At 31.1% G+C, this 22,598-nt stretch overlaps 4 protein-coding genes across 4 annotated transcripts; 1 reads left to right on the top strand and 3 right to left on the bottom strand.

The window, feature by feature from the left end:
- Positions 1–3,989: 3,989 nt before the first annotated feature.
- On the bottom strand, positions 3,990–6,550 carry LOC127067773 (uncharacterized). The gene is made up of 5 exons (XM_051003104.1): positions 6,476–6,550; positions 5,995–6,056; positions 5,225–5,847; positions 4,494–4,761; positions 3,990–4,393 (listed from the first exon to the last, which is right to left on the bottom strand). Exons 1-5 carry the CDS (start codon positions 6,491–6,493, stop codon positions 4,243–4,245), a joined length of 1,122 nt encoding a protein of 373 aa, XP_050859061.1. The 5' UTR covers positions 6,494–6,550; the 3' UTR covers positions 3,990–4,242.
- Positions 6,551–11,286: 4,736 nt separating this feature from the next.
- LOC127072805 (uncharacterized) lies at positions 11,287–13,169 on the bottom strand. The gene is made up of 4 exons (XM_051013544.1): positions 13,026–13,169; positions 12,649–12,698; positions 12,233–12,565; positions 11,287–12,121 (listed from the first exon to the last, which is right to left on the bottom strand). Exons 1-4 carry the CDS (start codon positions 13,035–13,037, stop codon positions 11,314–11,316), a joined length of 1,203 nt encoding a protein of 400 aa, XP_050869501.1. The 5' UTR covers positions 13,038–13,169; the 3' UTR covers positions 11,287–11,313.
- A 4,836-nt stretch (positions 13,170–18,005) lies between these two features.
- On the top strand, positions 18,006–19,828 carry LOC127067780 (uncharacterized). The gene is made up of 3 exons (XM_051003116.1): positions 18,006–18,023; positions 18,613–18,674; positions 19,147–19,828. The coding sequence occupies exons 1-3, from the start codon at positions 18,006–18,008 to the stop codon at positions 19,481–19,483; spliced, it is 417 nt and encodes a 138-aa protein (XP_050859073.1). The 3' UTR covers positions 19,484–19,828.
- A 304-nt stretch (positions 19,829–20,132) lies between these two features.
- Positions 20,133–22,050, bottom strand: LOC127067791 (uncharacterized). Its single transcript, XM_051003129.1, has 2 exons — positions 21,989–22,050; positions 20,133–20,850 (listed from the first exon to the last, which is right to left on the bottom strand). Exons 1-2 carry the CDS (start codon positions 22,048–22,050, stop codon positions 20,133–20,135), a joined length of 780 nt encoding a protein of 259 aa, XP_050859086.1.
- Between the last annotated feature and the right edge of the window lie 548 nt (positions 22,051–22,598).

Here is a 22,598-nt window from a genome sequence, read left to right on the forward strand (position 1 = left end):
TAATTTTGTAAAAAGAAATAAATGCGTAGTTTGTAGGATCGTGAATAATCGAATGATAGAAGAAGATGAACAGAAAATAAATAAAAGAAAATATAATAGAGAGAAAGAGAAAGAGAGAATAAAAGATTCATTGAGACACCCACGTATCTTAGTAGTTTCAGCATGTTTCCTCTCCAGTACGTCTTACACCTTTCGACGAGTCAAGTGAAGAACTAAAAGTCACTTACCTTGCAAGCCTTATAAACAGAAACAATCAGTGAACGGTGTATGAACGTGCAAGAGTTTTACTATCTTAACATTGCCCCACCTCTACTCTCTGCTCTCACTTGCGATTACACGTGGGCCGCATTGTCGTAGAGACACAAATTGTATCGAAGAATCGGTCGATCGTGGGCAAATGAGATCGGTTCGAAGAGTACGAGAAAAGAAAAAGAAAGAAAAAAGAAAAGAAAATGAGTATTCACAACTTTCTTCCTTTCTTTCTTTCTTTCTTTCTTTTTTTCTTTCGCTTTTTCGTTCTTTTTTCTTTCTTTACATTTCTCATTTTTATTCGATTGTACTCGACTTATTTTTTTAATTAATTTTATTATTACAAAAAAATATATTACTTACTATATATTTACTCATGCTCTCTCTTAGTTTTGGTTATTATAGTTTAACCATATCAACCATACGTGCATGGATATGCGAATTATAATTTAAACACATACGCATGTACGAACAGTGCTTTTAATAGATATATGGATAGTAATTTGAAAATACATATATTTGGGCAATATTTTGAACGTAAATACATATTTATATACGTATACGGATAGTAATTTGCAAAGTTCATTTTTTTATATTTTTAGTATTTTATTTTTACTTTTATTTAATTTTAACAAAAAATAAATGTCTATCATAAAATTATTATCCAAATATTAACTTTGCACATCAATGATATATGTATATATGTATATCTTTTTTATAGAGATGACAAAAAATTTATTATTTCAGTTAATAAGTATAGTTAATATGTTGTATTTCATGGGAACATAAGCAACAAAGTGACTGACAGACGAATGAGGAAACTATATAAATGGTTTTTTTCTCATGGTAACTATCACGTCGTTATTGTACCACCCACGGTAAATATATACAATATGAGACAAAACTTTCACAGAGCATACTTATATATAACTACATGTATACATAAGTTATTCGTATTCCAAGACCGGAGAAAATGGTCCTCCGAGAAGTTTCGGTTCCTCATCCCTAGTTATCGGCCACTTTCTCGAACTCCAATTACGTGTAATTCAACGGTACGCATTGTCGTAATCTTACTTTCCGTATAAGATAAAATATAATTTACGAAGAAAATTATAATTCGTGGGATAATTCATCATCGACCCTTTAATTTTATCTCGTTAAAAAACGAGATCGCACATTTTCAACGATTACATGATAAATTTTAATATTCTTTTTAAATTGAGATTAGATGTTGGATAAATCGAAAGAAATTTTATTTCAATGGTAAATACTAATCGATCGCTGATCGATTTTAAATTGAAATTTAATAAATTATGGTAGAAATGTATGTTCATTCATTTTAATTGTAATTTTATGAAATATCTACTATACGGTGAAAGCAACGTTTTCTACTTGTGAAATAGAAGATATGTGTTGTTTGGCATCGTATACTCTCTCACACGGTCTAATAAATTATTAATAAATATTTACGAATTCACATATACGTATATCTTATACATTTTCCACTGACATCAAATATGAACTTTCTGTTTTGGATCGACTTTAAAAAAGTAAAAACATAAAAAAAATACAAATCGGAACTAACGATATTTCTCGACAATTCGAATATTAGAGGTCTATTTATTTAAATAATAATACTTTCTCCAAATTATGGTCCATTAATATAAGATATATATCTATCAATATTTGTATAAATATATACGTATACTTGTGTTATGACATCAAGAAACATTCCATTTATTCATTTACTAAAATACACATTTTCATTCCGGATTGAACGTGATAATATGATATTTACGTTTTATTAGAAAATTAATTTCATTATGACATATATGTATATGTATTCTCATATATAGCTGCATACGTATATAAATCACATAAGAAAAACTTTCTATAAATATTTGTATATATATACATATACTATACATGTTGATATTTAAAGCAAATTCATTTTATCGTAAATAGATTTGTTCGTAATAACGAGAATACTAAAGTACAAATTTTTATTCAAGATGATCAACATCGAACCTAATAATATTGTATTTAATATCTAGATAATATAATAATTAATTTTAAAGATTGAATCGAAAGTTTCTAGATGAGTATAAAAGTTTCTAGGTGATGTTAAAAATGAATTAATCTAGTTCGAAATATTTCAGACTAATTTGATCGATCGGTTTATTTAAAATCGCTTAGAAAGTTTTGGCCCAATCAATACCATCAAACTTGTATCACAAAAATACTTTCTATCGATCTACTTTAATGTTATGTTAAGGATATAATCACTTTTCTTCATAATTAATTTCAATCAAATGAGAGATTCTTAATTATCTGGATCTTTTAGTCTCGAAAAACAAAAGTTTCTACCTATCGTACGAATATCATAAATTAGGCATGTATTAGAAGATCAAGATAAATCGTTGTCGGAAATCGATATACGATTACGCTGAAAAGGTTCTCCTTCTTAAGAGCATCGGACGCGTGGAATCGTTTAATAAAAGAGAGAATACGAACATGGTGAAGCAAAGTGAAATCTTGTGGCCATCTTACGATCGGCTCTTTCACTTTCCGCTTACTTTCCATTTCGAATAAATTCTTTACAATGTCTAATAAGAATTATATCTATCTACATATGGATACACACACACGCATACACATATATCGTTAGATGAATTAATTCGTATATTCTAATAGAAAAGCTTAGAATTACATCGGCCATATGTAATGTAAGTGTTGGTATGTGAGTAGATTTTAATTTATCTCGCTCTCTCTCATTATATATATATATATATGTCTGTGTGTATATATACATATATGTATGTATGTATGTATGTATGTATGTATCTATGTATGTACGTATAATGTGTCTGTGTGTGCGTGCGTACGCGCGCGCATGCGTGCGTGTAGGTGTGTATAAATTCTTTCTTACTCTCTTTCTCTTTGTATTGTATCGTTCAAATAACTACTTCCTAGATTTATCTTCCTCATTTTCTTTTTCCAATGATTAATCTGAAGATAATTGCGTTAGATTAAAGAAAGTTTGATTCGATAAGAACCATAGGTGAAACGTGGGTTGTAATTAATTAGAAAGAAAATTGAGAGATTTCAATGCTCGCAAGTATTATTTTGATGATAATTGATCTTTCTTTCTAATAAAATTATAAATATATATATATATTTATATATTTATTTTTTTGTTTTCTTTTTTTATAGTAAATTAATTTATGATCTATATTATATCGATCGAAAACAATCTATTTTTTATTCAGATTTATTTTCTTTAATTTTCCCTAAATAATTATTTTAAATATTAATTTTTTTCTTTTTATTTTAAAAATGAATTTTTGAATAAGATATAAACATCTGAGAAATAAGACATCATTTTTACAAACGTATAAAAATTTTTATTATAATCAACAATGTCACAACGTAATTATTAATGCATAGATAAGTACTTATTTACAGAAAGTTTCATACAGATGCGATAGTTATAAGTAAAATAACAAACGCTCTAGCTGACGAAGCACGTAGATTGAAAAAAAAGATGAAACGTGCATTCGCAAGCATATAACACAGTTTGCTAAAAAAAAAAAAAAAAATTCGTGTTAAAAATACAAACTACTAACATTAATAAAATACATTTCGGTGTTCGAAGAAAAGGGATGTGATATTTACAAGATGAAATTGGAGATAATACGATAGTACATGATCTAATATTTCGAAATAATCTTTTGTACGGGAGTATCTCGAAAATCATTATCAAGATTGATCATTTCGTTCGATCCTTTTTGTTCGACGATTTACAAAGATCGAGAGTCCGATACAAGAATCTCAGAAGGATCTATCGATCGATCATGGTGAAAGTATATTTTTACGAAGGAGTCAAAAGTCGGTCGGCATTGGGAAAAAACAATGTTCGAGTTGAATCACCATCGAGAACAAACAAAATTAGAAAAAGAAGAAAAAGAAAAAAGAAAATAATGTCTATATCTCTTATTTTCTTTTGTGATAACCCGAGAAACCACCATGACCACCGCCGTATCCGCCACCGCCACCTCCACCTCCACCACTGTACGACGAATGTCCACCGGACGAGTAAGAATCATAACCACCTCCTGAACTGAAACTACTTCCACCATGTCCACTGGAAAAGAAAAAAAAAAAAGAGAGAGAAAAATTATATTAGTTGTTGTTTAGTACAACAAGATTTAACAAATGTTTTTGTCCACGATCAAAAGTCATACCTGCTTCCAAAATCAGAAGAAATACTGTTTCCATAACTACTGGAACCGATGGAATGATCATCTCCACCTATATCGTGTCCACCACCACCACCACCACCACCACCGCCATAACCTCCTCCATGGCTACTAAAACTAGCACCACCTCCAAAACTATGTCCTCCGTGATCACCGAAACCACCTCCGCCGCTGTAGCCACCACCACCGTAACCGCCACCACCACCACCACCACCACTAGTGTGAATGGTTTCTATAATATCTCCATGGCCACCTGTAAATGAAATTATTCCAAAAGATTAAAATCGATTGATGTTGACAGATAGGATTGATGATTACAAAGTACGGATAAGTATGTGCATAAGATAAATTATCAGCCTCGAACACATAATAATAATTTCTTATCGAACACCGAGAGGGAGAGTGATCAAAGGGTAACGATCAAAGAACTTGGTAATCGTTTGAAATAAGGTTACGGTCGCGTTATAAATGGAGAAAGTTCATGGAACTGGTTTCGAGCGTCTGACTTCGGCCACGTCATCGTGGAAAATGGACGTGAAAGGAAGAAAGAAATGACTAGCCCAGACGGACTCGTTTTGACATTTCATTCCATATCGAGCGTTGATCTTTCATTAACTAAAATTTAACTTATGCTGATTCAAATGGTTTCGATCGAAAAATTCTGTTTTTTTTTTTTCTGTATTCATTCAATATGTATGTCTAATCGATCCTCTTACCTCCGAAACCACCGTGACCTCCATAACCACCGCCAAGGTCATGGCCACCATGACCACCACCACCGCCACCAAGTGTGACGAATCCTCCGGTCAAACTAACTGTGTGTCCACCTCCATGTCCGCCTCCATGTCCACCTCCATAACCACCGTCTCCGCCATGACCTCCTCCGAAACCTCCACCTCCTCCTCCTCCTCCTCCTTCATGGCCACCGCCACCAAATCCTCCTGATGAATGGTGAACGATCACGTGACCACCTCCAAAACCTCCTCCACCTCCTCCTCCACCAAATCCTCCTCCATGACCTCCACCAAATCCTCCTCCGTGACCTCCACCAAATCCACCACCGTGACCTCCTCCAAATCCACCTCCATGACCTCCACCGTATCCACCACCTCCTAGATCATCATGGCCACCCCCAAAACCACCTCCGAATCCTCCTCCTCCTCCTCCTCCTCCTCCGTGACCACCACCAAGATCACCGATTCCTGGACTCGTTATTTCAATGTGATGATCATCCCCACCACCACCACCACCACCACCGTGTCCACCATGTTCCTCATACTTGATGACTTTTTTCTCGTGATGCTGAACCAACTCGGGAACGTGAATCCTTATATGAACGCTACGAATCGAAATGATATCATTTTATTTTCATGTCTTTTTAATAGATCGCTGAATTTTTTTTTTGTAATTTTGAAGTTTTTTGTTTTGTTTTTTTTTCTTTTTCTTTTTTTATTTTTTTATTTTTTTATTTTAAAAGACTGCTTACTGTTCGTGGCCAAAGGTAGCTAGAGCTATCGCCAGATTAATGACTAGAAGAAATGATCTCATCTGTAAGAACAAAAAAAAAAGATACATGTAAATCAATTACTTAGGATCTTTGATTAAATTATCGATTATCGACGATTATTAGTGCAAACTAATTTCTGATGAATCGATAGATAAAATGATTTAGTAATCTTTACTTTGCTTTCTCATTACACAGTACGATCTCAATCTTTCAAGTACCAATCGTTAGATAAAGGAATAAAAAGAAATACAAAAAATTTTGTAGACATTCAAAAACAAAAAAATCTACAAAATTGATTCAAAATAGATTCGAATAAATCAAGAAGAAAATCAGTCTAGTAGATGAATATACTAGAGGAATCGTCTAGTACGAAAGATCGTCTATTCTTTCTTTTTCTTTTTTTTTCCGTCTGTATTTTTCAGTGTCAAAGAAATAAATCACGAATTGCGTGAATCCTTACGATGATTTTGATCTCCATGATCACTGAGAGATGAGCGAAAATATTCTTTCTTCCTTACAGTCAGTAACTTTTTCTTGATCAGCTCTCTTCGACGTACCGATAGACACTGTCATATATAGCCAGTACCAGTGCCGGCTATATAGATTGACCCGGAGGAAGCACCGGAAGGACAGGACAGTACTCTGGTGGGGGATACTATACGATGAGCGTTGATCCCACCGAGATCGAAACAAGCAACACTGGTAACCAGTAGGAAGAGAAAGAGGAAATGTTTGAGGGAGTCGAATGTATTTGTGCGAAATCAACCACGCGTTAACTTTGATACACGTTATAATGTATGAATACATTTCAAACTTCGTTTATGTTACATACATGTGTGTAGGTGTACGTGTGCGTGTGTTGAAATTCTTCGATGAATGTATGTATCTGAACATGGTCCAGAGAAAGATAAGAGAAATTCGTGCCTCGGGCTATACGTTATTCGGAAAAAAACTTCAAAAGGATGAAGTACATGATAGATCTATTGAATAAGAGGTACTTTTTAAATTTAGCAATACTGGGAACAATTTAGCAATATGTACGTATTCAAATTAATACATTTTAATGCATTTACGTATGTATTTATGTTAAATATTGATTAATTTGCGATAATATTTTTTTAACGTATATGCAATAATATTTTTTTCTACTTTTTTTTTTTTTTTTGTTAAATCTAATTTATAAAAGTTATAATACAACTTCTTTTTCATAATATTTTTGGTGCGCAATAATCTAATTTTTTGTTAAATTCAGTTACGAGAATTATAATATTATTTTATCTCTTTAATATTGCGTCTTTGATATTTACTCGATAACTAATGCTCACGATATTTTTTTCTTAAAAGTTTCTAAAAATAAAAAATATGCATTAAAGAGAAACGATGTAGATGCATCATGCATCGTTAGGATAGAAAAAAAAGAAAGGAAAACCGAAAAGAAAAGAAAATAGAAGAAAAATATAGTGTAGTAGAATGAAAAAAATTTATAAATATGAAAATTCTTCACGTTAAATTAGTATATTGGTGAACAAAAAAATATACCATAATCTTTCAAAATTACTACCAACACTCCCATTGAATATTCATAAAGAAACGATTTCTACTTTCAGCGCATCGATAATAAAGATCGGCGAGTGGCTCGAAATCGAGAAGTAAGAGCAGGACATTGGCATGAAGCCATCGTGCAAAAAGGAAAGACGAGACGACGAGCGAGTGTAAATCCGAAAGCACACATCTCGGACATAAATCTAATATTTTCTAATACATAAAGAGAGAGAGAGAGAGAGAGAGAGAGAGAAAGAGATACACGCATCAAATAACACTATGAAAAGCATAAGGTGATCTCATTAAAAGAGAAAGAAAATGATCGACAAGTAAGATCGTATTCATATTCAACTCTTCGAAATTTAATATCTCTATTCGTTAAAATGCCGGATTAAAATGAATCAAAGCTTTCTTCATAAAAAAGAAAAAAATAAATAAATTACACTTGGTTGTTGGCGATCACGTTGTAAAATTTTATTACCTTATTATAAAGATTGCAAAGGAATTTCGTTCGTTACAAGTATGTGCAAAAAATAAATAAATAAATAAAAAATAAAAAGAAGGAATTAATCGGAAATAATATTTTTATTATACAGAAATCTATACGTATGACAGAAATGTATATGTGTAATAAAAATGAATGAGTTAAAAAGAGAGATATAAAAAAAAAGTAAAAAATTAAACAGAGATAAAGGAGGATCTAGAAAACACAAAAACGAGTTTGGCATTGACCAGATAATACTATCTCGAATTTCTCTTTTTCGTTTATATTATAAGAAACTAGAACAATTTTCCAATGACATAGTAATGTGTTTAAATAGCGACTAATTATCTTGTAATAAACTTCCTGATAAACTTAACGTCGATTATATACATATAAGTTTTATAAATGTCATCGAACCGTTTTCTTTTCTTACTTTTTCTTTATATATATATATATATATATATATACAGGTGTATACTCTTATATATGTATATATATGAAAAAAATCTGTAGAGTTGAGAATTTCAAATAGAAATTCCTTTTACCGGCATTTTAACTTTTCCTCGTTCCGGAATGCGCGTGAAAGAACGCACCGGTGATTTGTCTTCCATCTCCTCTTCGATACTTTTGATCGAGATAATGATCAAGAGGGGATAGATCCTCCGATCTACCTACATTATAGATCGCTAACACCTTATGATCATTCACTTTTCTTTCTGCGGCCGGCAACGAAATAGAAAGTAACGCGTGTGAGTATTATAAGGAGGAGGTACACCATATATATAAGAGAAAGAGAGATAAAGAGAGTTCACCTACACAAGTATTGAACAAAAGAGAGAGAGAGAGAGAGAGAGAGAGAGAGAGAAAAGAGAGTAAGAGAGAAAGACATAAATTTCTCACGAGATCCTTTCACTCTTTCCCTTTTTATGTTTCAGACATGTCTGCTAAATTCCGGTAAGCACACCTTTATGGTTGTTCTTTTTCCGATCAAGGCCAATTGGCCTTGACAATGTTTGCCATTGGCACGATATATAGGTTATATCACTTGTTCTTAGTGAGATCAAGACACGCCTTCTTTTCCATGATCGGTATTACTTTAACAATTTCTTGGTGAAACTTCCAATCGATTTCGAATGATTCATCTCTTTCTTTTTCTATTTTTTCTTTTTCTTTTCTTTCGAAATCTTTTGAATATTGTTGTTTGTTATTTATTTCTTTTCTTTTTTTCTTTTTTTAATTTCATCTTTTTATTTCTCATATATATATATATATATATATATATATATATATATATATATATGCTAGTATTTGAATAACAATTAGCGATATGTGAATAATATCAATCGATTTTAAATGATTCTTCATTTTATTTAATTTTTTAAATTTTTTCTATATTTTTTGCTCATCGTTGTTTGCCACTATTTATTTTTTTTCCCCTTTTAAATTCTATGCACACTTATTTTTTACTTAGATGTGCAATATGTGAATAGTAATAGTATTTATTACACATTTAAACAGCAACAGGATTAACTCGTAGCAAAAGAGATTACTTTAGATAGCAACCTTAGGATAATAAAGCCAAAAACGGTTCTAACCCGTTTGATATAAAGCTTTAATCGTTATAACATAGTAAATGTAATCGAATTTATACAAGTTTGAATACGAGAGCGATCGACATTGTTATGGTTTTCAAATTATCATTAAACCTTCATTTACATTCCTTATAAATTCTTTTTAAGAGATCCGTTTTTTCAAATTTCTAACTTAAACTTTCTTATTTTATCTTAATATCGTTCATCTAGGATAATGTCGATTATTCTACGATTATCTTACGAGCTATCACGAAGAGTTTAATTATTCGTGAAACTATAAGTACTTTGCACACTTATCTACATACGTACTTATATATGTAAAATCATGACTCCTTGAAAAATAATATAAACGGACTTCGTTCATTATATACGGTGGATCGAAAATTTCTAGATGATATTAAAAGTTAGTTATTCCTTTCTCAAAACTTTTTAAAATTTGTAGTTAGACTCATAATTGTACGAACTGGTCTTGTAATTGGACGATTTGAACAGAAAAAAAAAAAACAGAGAACAAAAGAAAAGGAGAAAGAAAGTCAAGTTAGTCTCTGGAAATGGATTAATCGATTTTTAGAATCACCTAAGCACTTTTGGTCCACCTAGGAAGTTTTAGCTCACCCTGTACATCCTTTCACATATTTTTTCCATTAAATCTACTTACCTATCTTCTCTCTCTCTCTCTCTCTCTCTCTCTCTCTCTCTCTCTCTCTCTCTCTCTCTCTCTTTCTCTCTTTCTGTCTCTCTTTTTCTTTCTTTCATCATCGTACGATTAAAACAGCCAAGAAACAGTGGACTAAAGTACGTTCGATATCGAGCTCCTCGCACATCTTGTTGCAGACAGACTTTCTCAACTTTCAAGAGCACAACCGGTCTTATGTCTTCCAGTGAAAGTAAACGAAGGGGAAAGATCCCATCTAAAATGCTGTGACCTTGCTATCGCGTTCGACAATTGTCGTATTTCAAAAATCAATGATCCGTGAATACTAGATCAAGTGCTTTTTATAATCGATGAACATTGTGTTTTAGATCGTTTATGATCGATCGATTATAGTTGACGGTTTCTCAATTTTTTTATAAACATTGTTCTTTTATACCATAGATTTCTAGCATTACATATTTATAATATCCACATGCAATATTCGAATTAATTTGTTTAATAATTTATATTCATACAGATATAATATTCATAATAATATAATAATTTATATTTAAATTTTGCAGATTCGATTATTAATAAGTTTTTCGAATAATTATCTACCTTATAAAATTGCTTTAAATCTTCCTTTTTATGTATACGTTTATATCTAAATATTTAACTTCATTATTTTCATTAAATCTATCTTGTATATCATTATGAGATAAAATACATTAATTATTGTTTTGTTTTAATCAGTTTTATTATAACAATTTACAAGTAATTCTTAGAGAATATAAATTATATCCAAGAAAATCTTTTCGTTCTAATATATTAACATCTAAAGGAAAGAAAAGAGGGAAAGACAAAGAAATATATATATGTATATATATATATATATATATATACATATACATATACATATATATCTACGTATACATATACACATACATATATCTATATATACCAATAAAAATAAATATAAATAGAAAACTATCATACATAAATAAGCTAATCGCGTTATCACATTAGTTGTTCGTTTTTTAAATTCATCGTGCATGAATCATAGGAGGCAGAACAGATGGTCCAACATTTATCCCAATAGGGAAATTCTGAAGGGGTGAAGTTTGAATGGGCATAGTACGAAAATCGTGAGGTGGTTCCATTAATTCTTCTTTCACGGCATATCCTCTTTTGGACTGTGCAAATTCCGAAAACCAATTTGGACCAGAAATAGGATAGCTGGGTCCTATCAAAGCAGCTGGACTTGGTAAAGGATTTATCAATTGCTGTTGATGTTGTTGTTGGTGTTGTTGTTGTTGTTGTAAGAGAGTAGAATCATCGATCGAACTAATCGAACTGATAATCGGTGATTGAGGAAGAGAATCGGCACCCAATAAACGAGGCCAATTTTTGGTGAATCCTTCCACCTTTTTGTTGTAATCATCCAATGACACGCTATCACGAAAAATAATACCTTCCTTGCTACCACCTATCGTAGCTGATGGAATACCAGTCGGAACAATTACAGCACCTTCCGCTTTATGATCCTGATAATCTGTATTCTTGTAATACGCTGGATTCTTAGGATTAACATCTCTGTTCATTTCAAAAACACCGTTCATAGTCTTCGTCAATTCATTACCGATAGCTCGAGGTATGTAATTCTTAGCATCCTCGTTCTTTCTTTCTTGAAGATCCATATTCTTTACATCGGAAAAGTAAGAATCACTGAAAATGTTTTCTTGCATGTAACCAGACGGTGGAGTATTGTATTCCGATCCCGTTGGTGAATAATTTGTGGAAGCATGACTGGGCTCGGTATATTTGTTAACATATTCTATCATCTCTGTGTACCTAAACAATTATTTTTAATGAAAACAATATTTATCCTTTACTTAATAATTAATACCGTTATATTAACAACGAGTTCATAATTTAATGAAGATATCTTTTTATAATACTCACTTGTCATTGTCCAATGAAAATGTGCCTCTGATACTATCGTAGGGAACATATCCCTTGCCAAAGGAAATCGCATGACTGACATCTTTACTATGTGGTATACGCACATGATTAACTTCGTAACCATGATCAAAATCGTCACCACCATGCGGAAAAGGTGGATCCCTGTGATAAACGGGTTTAGGTCCGTAGAAATGTGGAGCACGGTGATTATGATGCATGTTGTAAAACTCGTTATTTCTGTAAGACGTTTTCTTAAAATTTGGCGACTTCTGACGCCATGGTATCATTGGGCTACGTCGTATTTGCCGAGGGAAGACAACTACTAATTTTTTCCTACGAAAAAAAGGACGTCGAAATATTCTATATCGTTAATTGGTCTTTCTCTATTATATATAGCAACACGTAGAAATACTTACGCATGAACAAGAAGAGGTTCATAAACTGCCAGCATAAGAACGCACAACACCTGCGAACGTTAATCGCTTGTTAACGGCTACCTTCATTTTCTCTGACCTATTAATCTAGAATCCGTTTTGCGAACGTTCAACGTACTCCACCGAAATCACCTTTCTACGTATTATATCAAGATTAAATGAATAAGTGATATCGTGAATGGTTTTAATAGACTTTTAATAGCCCGATATATGCCTTGATATCGATAAAACGTTTTGATCTCAAGTTCAAAGGAATATCGAAAAAGAGAAAGAGCAAGTAAAAAAAAAAAGAAACAAAAAAGAAAGAGAGAGATAGAGAAAAGTTTAAGAAGCAAAAAAGATGATGAAAAATGGCTTACCGCCAACTGCATTGTCAGTGTCAAAATAGAATCAAGCAATTCTATTCTCTTGCTGTTGTTCTTCTTCAGCGTAGATCTTTATCTAACGGTTTAGATTAGCCGGTTTTCTGTGTGGCTTTCTCGATGCTCGCTTGGCAAGAGCTAGGTGCGATCTACACCACGGTTGATCCAGATACATTGCGAGAGCTTACGCTTGGCTTCTTCTCTTTTATACAAGATTAAAAGAAGATCAGCAAAGGTGGTGTCCACTCCTACCACTCGGCAGTGGTCACTTCAGATAGCTTCTTTTACAATATCAATCGACGACGTGGAAAATCTTCGTTGCATCCAATAGGCAGGTCCATAAAGAAATGGGTGGGCATGGCCTACTACCAACCTTGATATCTAAAGTACATACATACATACATATACATAGATTCGAACGAATAAAACGATATCGCTCGGTTCTCTTCTCATTGGGGGAAATCGACACTTTCTTTGTTGATTTTTCTTTGCACGATCACCACCCTGGATAGCCTTTAGTCGAACCAGAAACGTAGACACGATGGTCTACCGCCATGAGAAGACCCTGATCGATACTTTCCAAAATACAAAGAACAAAACCGTACAAGCTGATTTCTACTTCATCCTGTCTCATCTTATTTATTACTTCTCAAATTTATATGCATTATTCTACCCAGTGTACACTGATATGTACGTATATACGAATCTTATTGCTGATGACGAAATGATCGATAAATCTGAGAATTAAAAGGAAAAACAACAACAAATTCCACAAAATTGTAACTATATGTCCGATATTTGAAGCGAAGTATTATTGTCTGTATATAATCAATCAATGTCTGTAATGTGGATATATTATAGTAAAATATTTTCGGAGTGAAATCTCGATGGATTTTATCGAAACATTCCTCGAATTTAAATTTATAGATCCATTAATATACGAAAAAGAAAGTCTTTTTATATACATATACATCCATAGATATTTTCGTTGAACTTGTAGGATGATAATTGAGATTTCCTAAATTTTGTCGTCATAAATTTTCTCGTGATAAATTGCTGAAAGTTTTAAAAATGAGTTGATTTTTATAAGAAACTACTTTCACTACTTATATTCGATCGTATATGCATAGAATTTCTTGAAAATTATTTTTTTTTTATTTTGTATTTAATAATACCCTTGAACGAGCGTATTCATTTTTAGGTAAATGAAAGAAATTTAAAAAGTCATTTTATTTTGCAAGCTCCTACTTTGCTTTATATAGCATGAAGAAATTGTCTTAACAAAAAAAAAGAAGAAATCAAAAAGAAGAAAGAAAAAGCAAAAGGAATCGAGTGGCTTTCTTCAAAGTAATATGTTAACAAACTCGTTTCACAATTAATTAAAAACGAAAGGAGACAGTGAAAATCAACTTTGCAACAATGTATGATGTGAAATTCAAAGAATAAAAGGTCATTAAATAGAGTTTCTGTTTTCTAGGAAGTATTCAAGACATAGTATCTCATAGACTTTATATATTATTTTGAAATATACTATAAATGTTTCTACTAAGTTCCCATACTTATGCATATAAATGCATGCCTATTATATACATATTTATAAATATGAATATAAAAGAGATAAGACTTGTGTATGTATGTGTGTACATATACACACACACACATATAATATATATAATATAGTATTATTATAATATAATGTAATATATATATATTTATTTACATTATATAATACAGGTATGAGTTTGTGTGTATAAAAAAAAATAATATATAAGAAAAAATAAAGCAAATAATAATAATAATAGTAACAATAATAGTAATAATAATAGTAATAATAGTAATAATAAAAAATAATAATAATAATAATAATAATAATAATAATAATAATAATAATAACAACAACAACACAACAATAATAATCGTGAGAGAAATAGGCGTGGACCAATCGGTTTCTAGTTCGCATCCATTCGAATGAAATTCCTTTGGTAGAGAGTTCACTGTCACGGTCTTACGATCTTTAAGAAAAAGAGGATAAACCGTATCGCGTACTGCTCGTTTTCATTTTCGCTCGAGTGCTACTACTATCACTACCATTACATAGAGACACTCCCTCTTTCTATATACACGCACACAATACACTCATACAATTTCCCCTTCTTGTAAATTTTATGAGACATGCTTGGAGATCGTTTTCCCTTTCTCCCAATACAAAATCCGATACATAGAGATCGATTTGCTACTGATGGAGTTAAATTTCTGCTCATCTCCTACTTTTTGACTTATCTTTTTTTCTTCTATCTTAATTTTTATCAAGATCAATCGAGGCCATGACAATCGAGAAACAGTAATTTTTGATCCATTTAAAGACTAAGTGATTATTTCTATCAAATTTTATCGATGATCAATAATTATCAGAATATTAGGTGATTAGATAATTTGGCATAGTATGTATGTAATTGAAAAACGTCAACGCATATAGATTGTATGAAGTTGATACTTTTTAAAAATTGTCTATATATACTTCTCCATTTTTCTCTCTTTTCACATATTTATTACATATGTATATTATACATACATATGTAATATATATTTGTATATGTAATGAAGAAAGTGGAGACCATAAAAACATTTTTAATACATATTTCTAAATTTCTTTACTCGCATATTATTACGTATATATTTACAATAAAAAATATATATATAATAAGTAAATATATTCTTGTAATAAACGTTGTTATTGCGTACTTACTCATTAAATGTTTATTGTATTATACAGTAATAGAAGAAAATAATTTCTTAGTCTTACGTTATTATCGCACCAGGATTGTCCTTTAATAATAATGAACTTGATTTCTAACTGTCGATATAATCGAACGGTACGCTTTGTTGCACAACAATTTTACGGCTGAATTAATCTAATTATAGTAATATATCAAGCGGTTAATAGGAATGCTCTGAAACATATTATTTTTTTCTCCCTCTCTCTCATTTTAAAGGGATATTTTATAAATAATATTATCTTATTAGAGAAACATTAGAATAATTAATAAGAAAAATGTAAATTTAAAATTCATCTTAAACGGCGATTATAAAATGATTTGATCAATTTCTTCATAATTTGAAGATAATATTCATAAAAGAAAAGAAAAAAAGAATAAGAAAAATATCAATCATTAAATTTAAAATTCATCTTAAACGACGATTAAAATGTGATTTGATCAATTTATTCATAATGTAAAGAAAATATTCACAGAAAAAAAAAAGAAAAAGGAAAAGGTAATTAAGAGAAAACAAAATAAAAAAATGTTGGAATAGTAAACGTGGTAGTATATATATATATATATATGTAAGTATACGTCCTTGAGTGAAACGCGTTATACCTAACTAGCAACGGTTGCATTATCGTAGCGTACAGTTCATCGACCAGTTACATCTTTCACTTCGGTCGTATCTCCCATCCGATTTTCATAAAAGGCGTGACTAAAAAGCATCCAAGACTAAGAAATATAGATTAAATATCTATTCGCGGAACAATACGATCTGATAATAATTGTTTCACTCGTTAATCAACGTAAACTTTCAAGTAGGATAAAAACCTGCATGATTACTCTTTTATATGCATTTATGATCTTATCTCTTATTCTAATGTTTTTCGGAAAAAAGGAAAATCGAGAAAATGTTTTTTAATGAGTCTTCCTATGTCTCGATTACAATGACATGATAATTATCAAATTTTTCTCTATGTATATCTATATATATATGTGTGTAAATATATGATATATATATATATATATATATATATCATATTAAGTTAATCAATAAATAATGTAAGAATTAATAATATTTTCTATGTAAATAAAGAACACTAAAGTATAATATTCAATAATATTTTATTAAGTCATATTTACAAGGATAGTATAACATTGCTTCGGCTAATAAAAAATTTTAAGAAAAAATTTTCAATAAAAACTTAATGAATACAGTGTTATTTATTTAGATAAAAAATATTGAAAATGTCGACATTACTTAATGGCCAACCTAATATATCAATCATATATATTTTATTTATGTAGATACAAAAAAGCAAGCAATTTATATATGGTACATATACACACAGAGAATTTATTTAGATAGCTTATGCTTTTTCGAGATTTACAAAAATTATTATAACATAGATTTAAAAAAAGAAAAAGAAATAAATAAATAGAAATATCAATAAAATCGATGTACATATCATACAAAAAAAAAAATCATAAAAATGTTTCTAAACTAGAGATATAACTAGAGATATGAAGGATCAAAAGACAAGTGAAACTGCGGACAGATCTTCGCATCTGTATCACCAAAGCAGCTCGATCTTGATCTTGGCCGTTCACCTTGCTGTCTACCTTTCATTTAAAAAAAAAAAAAGAAAGAAAAGAGGAGAGAAGTTAGAGCAGTGGGAGGAGGAAGAGGAGGAGGTGGAGAAGGAGGAGGAAAAGGAGGAAGAGGTGGTGGAGAAAAAGAAAGAGAAGGAATAACAGATGGTAGAGGGAATGAAAAGGATGCAGGAATTATGAACGTTAAAATTTAAAACTTAAATATGTAAAGAAGAAGGAAAGAGGGAGGAAATAGAGTAAAAGAGTGAGAGAGATAGAGAGAGATAGACTCTCCGTGCGGTACTTTGCTACGGCTCGACGATTAGTCGCCTCCTTTCACGAGCACCTCGGGTGCAAAAGACTCCCTTTCATTCTTATCCGACTTCTATCAACGTACGTGTATAAAAGCAGCGCACTTATAGAATCCAATCGACAGATCAAAAGCGCATTCGTAGCTACCGAGAGCTGGTGTGTCTCGGGAGGACTTATTACCAGCTTTGGTCCTTCCATAATTTATTTTTCTTTTTTTTTTTTTTTTTAATTTTATTTCCTTCCCTACATTTTACAGGAAGTTCAATTATTACAGGAAGTTTTACATAGGGAAGTGATCGGAAAAGATAGGATGATGTTGGGAGTCACGGTAAGTCGATAAGATCACATTTTTCATTTGGATCAAGTAATACTGTAATATATGTAAGTTCCAAAATGAATACGAATTCAAATTTCTTCTTCGAACTCTTTCCTTCCTTTCTTCTTTTTCTTTTCTTTTTTTTTTGTTCCTTTTAGTGCATTACATATTTTTTGGATTGTGATCATTTTTCTTTCTTTTTTTATTTTTTTGATTGAACCAAATAATATCCAAGCAAAAGAAATGGACGACATTGAACTCTAACTTGAGTTTCTCCTTTTAGATTTTAACATAATATCGTAAATATTTTAGTATCTAAGGTCATTTTTGATTGGACCAAGTAATAAATAAAAACATGAACGACACTGATCTATATAATCAATGTAAATTCAAAATTTTCTTTTCTTAATTATTTAACACAATGTTCGAAATATTTGTTACTTGAGATCATTTTCGAGTGAATCATGTAGTAATAAATAAATAAAAAAAAATAAGAAATGAATACCATTATCCTATCATTCACTTAACATGAAACTTATTCTTCGAAACGATAATATAATATTGTAAATATTTGTTACTTGTTCTCATCATTTGTTCACAGTTGATCTTGTTACTTGTCACTTCGCTATTGAACTTGACCGAGGCCGGACACGGAGGAAAGCAGTAAGTCCTTTCTAGTACGATTATTCTGTGCGAAATAAATTTGTCAGAAGAGATTAGAATGTACGAGTGAACGTTCGCTAAAAAAAAAAAAGAAAAAATCGATCGAGAGTAACAATGTCTCCTATTATCCTTATGCTAGTTATATACATGTATATATATATATATATATATATATATATATATATATATATATATAAAACTAATTGTAAAAGTAGGATCAATCGAGCGTGTCCTTTCTCACGATTTCAATCCTGTCTCGTAAATCGTTCAACGTTCGGACTTTCGCCGATTTTCTTTGCAAAGGAGTAATGTCCGTTTCAAGTAACCAGATATATTTTACGGGAGAAAACGTCAGAAGAAAAAGAAGTCGTAGATTGTTCTTTTTTTTTATTATCGAGTCCGGTAGAGACCTGAAATTGTTCTCTTGTAAATCAGTTTATCATAAAACTTAATCGATTTAACAATGTTTCAGTCAACATGTGGTGATCCATGTACCGTATAAAATCAAACATATTTACCATACCCACACGATAACTAAGCATATACATCACGGAGGTGGAGGAGGTGATAAATACGAAGTTTTGGGCTACACGGTCGGTCATCCGATCGATTTAGGAGGTCACGGAGGTGGTGGAGGTGGTGGACACGATTTCGGTGGTGGCGATTATGGAGGTGGTCACATTGAAGTTGGAGGCGGTGGATACGGTGGAGGAGGACATGGTGGATGGGAAGAAAGCGGAGGTGGCTACGATCTAGGTGGTGGAGGCGGTGGTTATGGTGGTGGTGGTGGTGACTGGGGTGGTCACTGAACAAAATCTTCACGAATTTCTCGAGCAAAATCCTAAATTGTGACGGTCAACAACGAAAGTGATTATCCTCCTCCCTCGCACTTATCCGTCCATCTTTTTTTACCTCTCACGTGTCCTAGTCTCTATCCATATTTACTTATCTCATTACCATCTATCTATCAATTGTGTATATATATATATATTATATAATTACCTGTTTTATACTTCCTCGTTTTTGTAATATTTAATTTTTTTATATGTTCGTTTTTCTTCTATCTCAGTTTCGTTTTTTTTCTTGTTATTATTGTTTCTGTTTTTTTTCTTTATAGTTCATCGTATTATGACAAATAAATTATATACTTTTTTGTTTTGTACCTATGGGAACGTTCAATGAATTTATACTTGAATGAAAAATAAGGAAGATCGTAAGAACGAAGGAAAGAGAATTAGGAAGTTATTATGAAGAGACAATTTTTCTTATAAATGAATATTTCACATGGCGACACACAGGAACATATATCCCATTGTGTTCTTGTCATACATACATATCATATCTACAGATATATGAAAATAATAATATATTTTAAGCCTCACGATTCTCTCGTTGTAAATTACTAAGAAACAATTTTCTTTAGAATTAATTCTTGGAGAGTATTCTGTTCAAAATATTTTATTTTATCTCGCTTCCTTCGTTAGAATGATCGAGTTCCACGTTTTCCTCGGTGACGAAGTAACGTCCTGCATTAGTTTTGACGACTTCTTCGTCCTCCTCCTCCTCCTCCTCTTTTTCATCCTTAGATTCCCTCCGTTCATCTTCCTCTTCCACTTTAGTACCAAAATGAAATTTATTTAATTCGTTAGTATAAATAGCTCCACTTTTCGTTTGTAAACCTTTTCGATATCCTTCCTCATAGCTGTGCGTTGGTTTTTCTTGTTTATTATCAGAGATCTCGCGATCTTCCAAATACCGTGAATATTGCGGTGGATAGGAGTAACCGACCAAACCGTTCGTGTAATCTCTCGAAGAAATATTTTCATCGTGAGATTCTCGTTTAGGAAAGTAAGAGTCCGTTTTAACTGGATTTTGTTGAAAATCCTTTTGATCCTGATAACCTTCGTTAAATATTTCTTCTTGTTTAACTTCATGACTAATGTCATCATGATGATCATGACCATGATCGTCATGGTGAAAGTGACTAGTCCAATATTTCCATTCGTGGTGAACATCCTTATGATCTTCTTCCTCGTGAAACGATGGCTTTTTCTTTTTTGGTATTTCCTTTTTGCGTGGCACGTACTTTTTACGAGGCACCAATTTATGTATGAATATCGTTTTCGTATGAATGCGATGGTTGATGATCTCTGGCACGTGTATCTTGAAATGTATACTGAATGGAAATCAGAAGAGAAAAGAGAATAGAATTTTTTCAAGAGAAACAATATTTTAAATTTATAAGACGATCGTCTCGGTATTTAATAGAGTCTAGATGGTCTCTAAATAAAAATTTTAAAGAAACTTTTAAGTTTTTAATGTATACTTATTTATGAATCTCTCTCGGAGAAATAATTTATTTTCATTTAAATTTATAAACCTATAATTTTTTGATCGTACATTGATACATATATATATATATATATATATATATATATATATATATATTTAATTGTAAATCTTTCAGAGAGATGATTATTTTCATTCTGACTATAAAAAAGCGTAAAAAAGCATATATCGACGATGGAACTCTGTCTTAAGAAAAATCGTTCTTTATGATTTACAATAAAACGATATAAATACTGATTTTAAACACTCACTGTTCCTTTCCTCCGTTTCCCAGAAAAATTTCATTCAACAAAACTAGAAGCAGACAAATCGATTTCATCCTTATATTTATATCTCGAATAATACAACTCAAAGAGGTTTAATAATTAAGAATAGACACGAGAAATTGATCGTTCGCGATCGTAAGACGATTTTCAAAGTGAATCTGAATCGTCGACGGTGAGATTGTCGCTTATATGCCCGATCATCATTTCCCCGTTCAATCGTTTTATTCGTTTATAAGTGTTTACGCTTCATCGAATCTTTTTATCCCAAACTATAATATTTTTACGCACGGTGAAACAATACTCCGCAACACGTCGCGCCAATGAAATTATCTACGTTCGTTGAAGAGAGTTTATAGTTTTTTGCAAAACAAAAACAAAAAAAAACAAAAAACTGAGAGTTATTGACCTTCTGTTTTCATTTCACACGACTTTTATTAAACTTCCATTTACAAAGTTACTATATAGTGTAGATATAGTGTAAATGAAGTGAAAAGAGAAATATTGTGTTTATTTTTTTTCTTTCTTCATCGAATGCAATTCCTTCTTATTGCAATTTCATTATATATATATATTTATATTTTTTAATATGACAAAATAATAATAACGAATAAGATTTATTTCTATAAAGTAACGTTTAGATATATCTTTTCTTTTTTATAGATAAAATGAAAACCGACACTATTACTTTCTTTGTCATACCTTGTTCTTTTATTTTTTATTGCAATTTCGTTACATTTTAATATCACAAAATGTTTTTGCATTCTTTGATTTAAACGAAATAAAAAACAACACTTTTTTTTTATGATTATTACGATTATATTGCACTTAAATAACATACAACAATAACACAACAGTGAACTGGAGATTTACTTAAATAATATAACGGGTACATTTGGCGTTAATATATTAAAATAAAAATTTGTACTATTTAATAACCATTCTTTGGATTTTCTTCTCGGATATAGTTCTCCAATAATAATTCATCTTCGATAGAAATCATAATTCTCATGCTCGTGACTTTGCTCGTGCTCGTTTTTTTCTTCGTGATGTGGTATTATTTTATATATCGTGTGAGTATGCTTCACGTTTTTCACTTTGTAAGGTACGTGTATGACCACCTTTTTTCTGCGAACATAACAATAATAAGAATAAGAATAAAAATAAATAATATCATGTAAGTGTAAGGTAAAAAATAAAATTTCATTGAAATACTTACGAAGAGGACGATGGTGATATCAAAACGAAAAATATAAAGAGAAAAATCAAAGTCTGTAATAAATGAAAAAAAAAATGTTAGTTATCATTTAAA

The sequence above is a fragment of the Vespula vulgaris genome, chromosome 1 (assembly GCF_905475345.1).
Source record: "Vespula vulgaris chromosome 1, iyVesVulg1.1, whole genome shotgun sequence".
In the NCBI taxonomy this organism is placed as follows: Eukaryota; Metazoa; Arthropoda; class Insecta; order Hymenoptera; family Vespidae; genus Vespula; species Vespula vulgaris.

What these genes read in the sequence shown, in the direction of transcription:
- LOC127067773 (XM_051003104.1), bottom strand. An exon ending in AGGTCACGGTGGTTTCGGAG is followed by an intron (nt 4,762 to 5,224) that starts GTAAGAGGATCG and finishes TTTCATTTACAG; the next exon opens with GTGGCCATGGAGATATTATA. An exon ending in TCTTCTGATTTTGGAAGCAG is followed by an intron (nt 4,394 to 4,493) that starts GTATGACTTTTG and finishes TTTCTTTTCCAG; the next exon opens with TGGACATGGTGGAAGTAGTT.
- LOC127072805 (XM_051013544.1), bottom strand. An exon ending in GAACCTCTTCTTGTTCATGC is followed by an intron (nt 12,566 to 12,648) that starts GTAAGTATTTCT and finishes TTTTTTTCGTAG; the next exon opens with GAAAAAATTAGTAGTTGTCT. An exon ending in TTTTCATTGGACAATGACAA is followed by an intron (nt 12,122 to 12,232) that starts GTGAGTATTATA and finishes ATAATTGTTTAG; the next exon opens with GTACACAGAGATGATAGAAT.
- LOC127067780 (XM_051003116.1), top strand. An exon ending in GCCGGACACGGAGGAAAGCA is followed by an intron (nt 18,675 to 19,146) that starts GTAAGTCCTTTC and finishes ACAATGTTTCAG; the next exon opens with TCAACATGTGGTGATCCATG.
- LOC127067791 (XM_051003129.1), bottom strand. Translation starts at nt 22,050, where the DNA reads ATGCAAAAACATTTTGTGATATTAAAATGTAACGAAATTGCAATAAAA. An exon ending in ATAAAAAATAAAAGAACAAG is followed by an intron (nt 20,851 to 21,988) that starts GTATGACAAAGA and finishes ATTTCCATTCAG; the next exon opens with TATACATTTCAAGATACACG.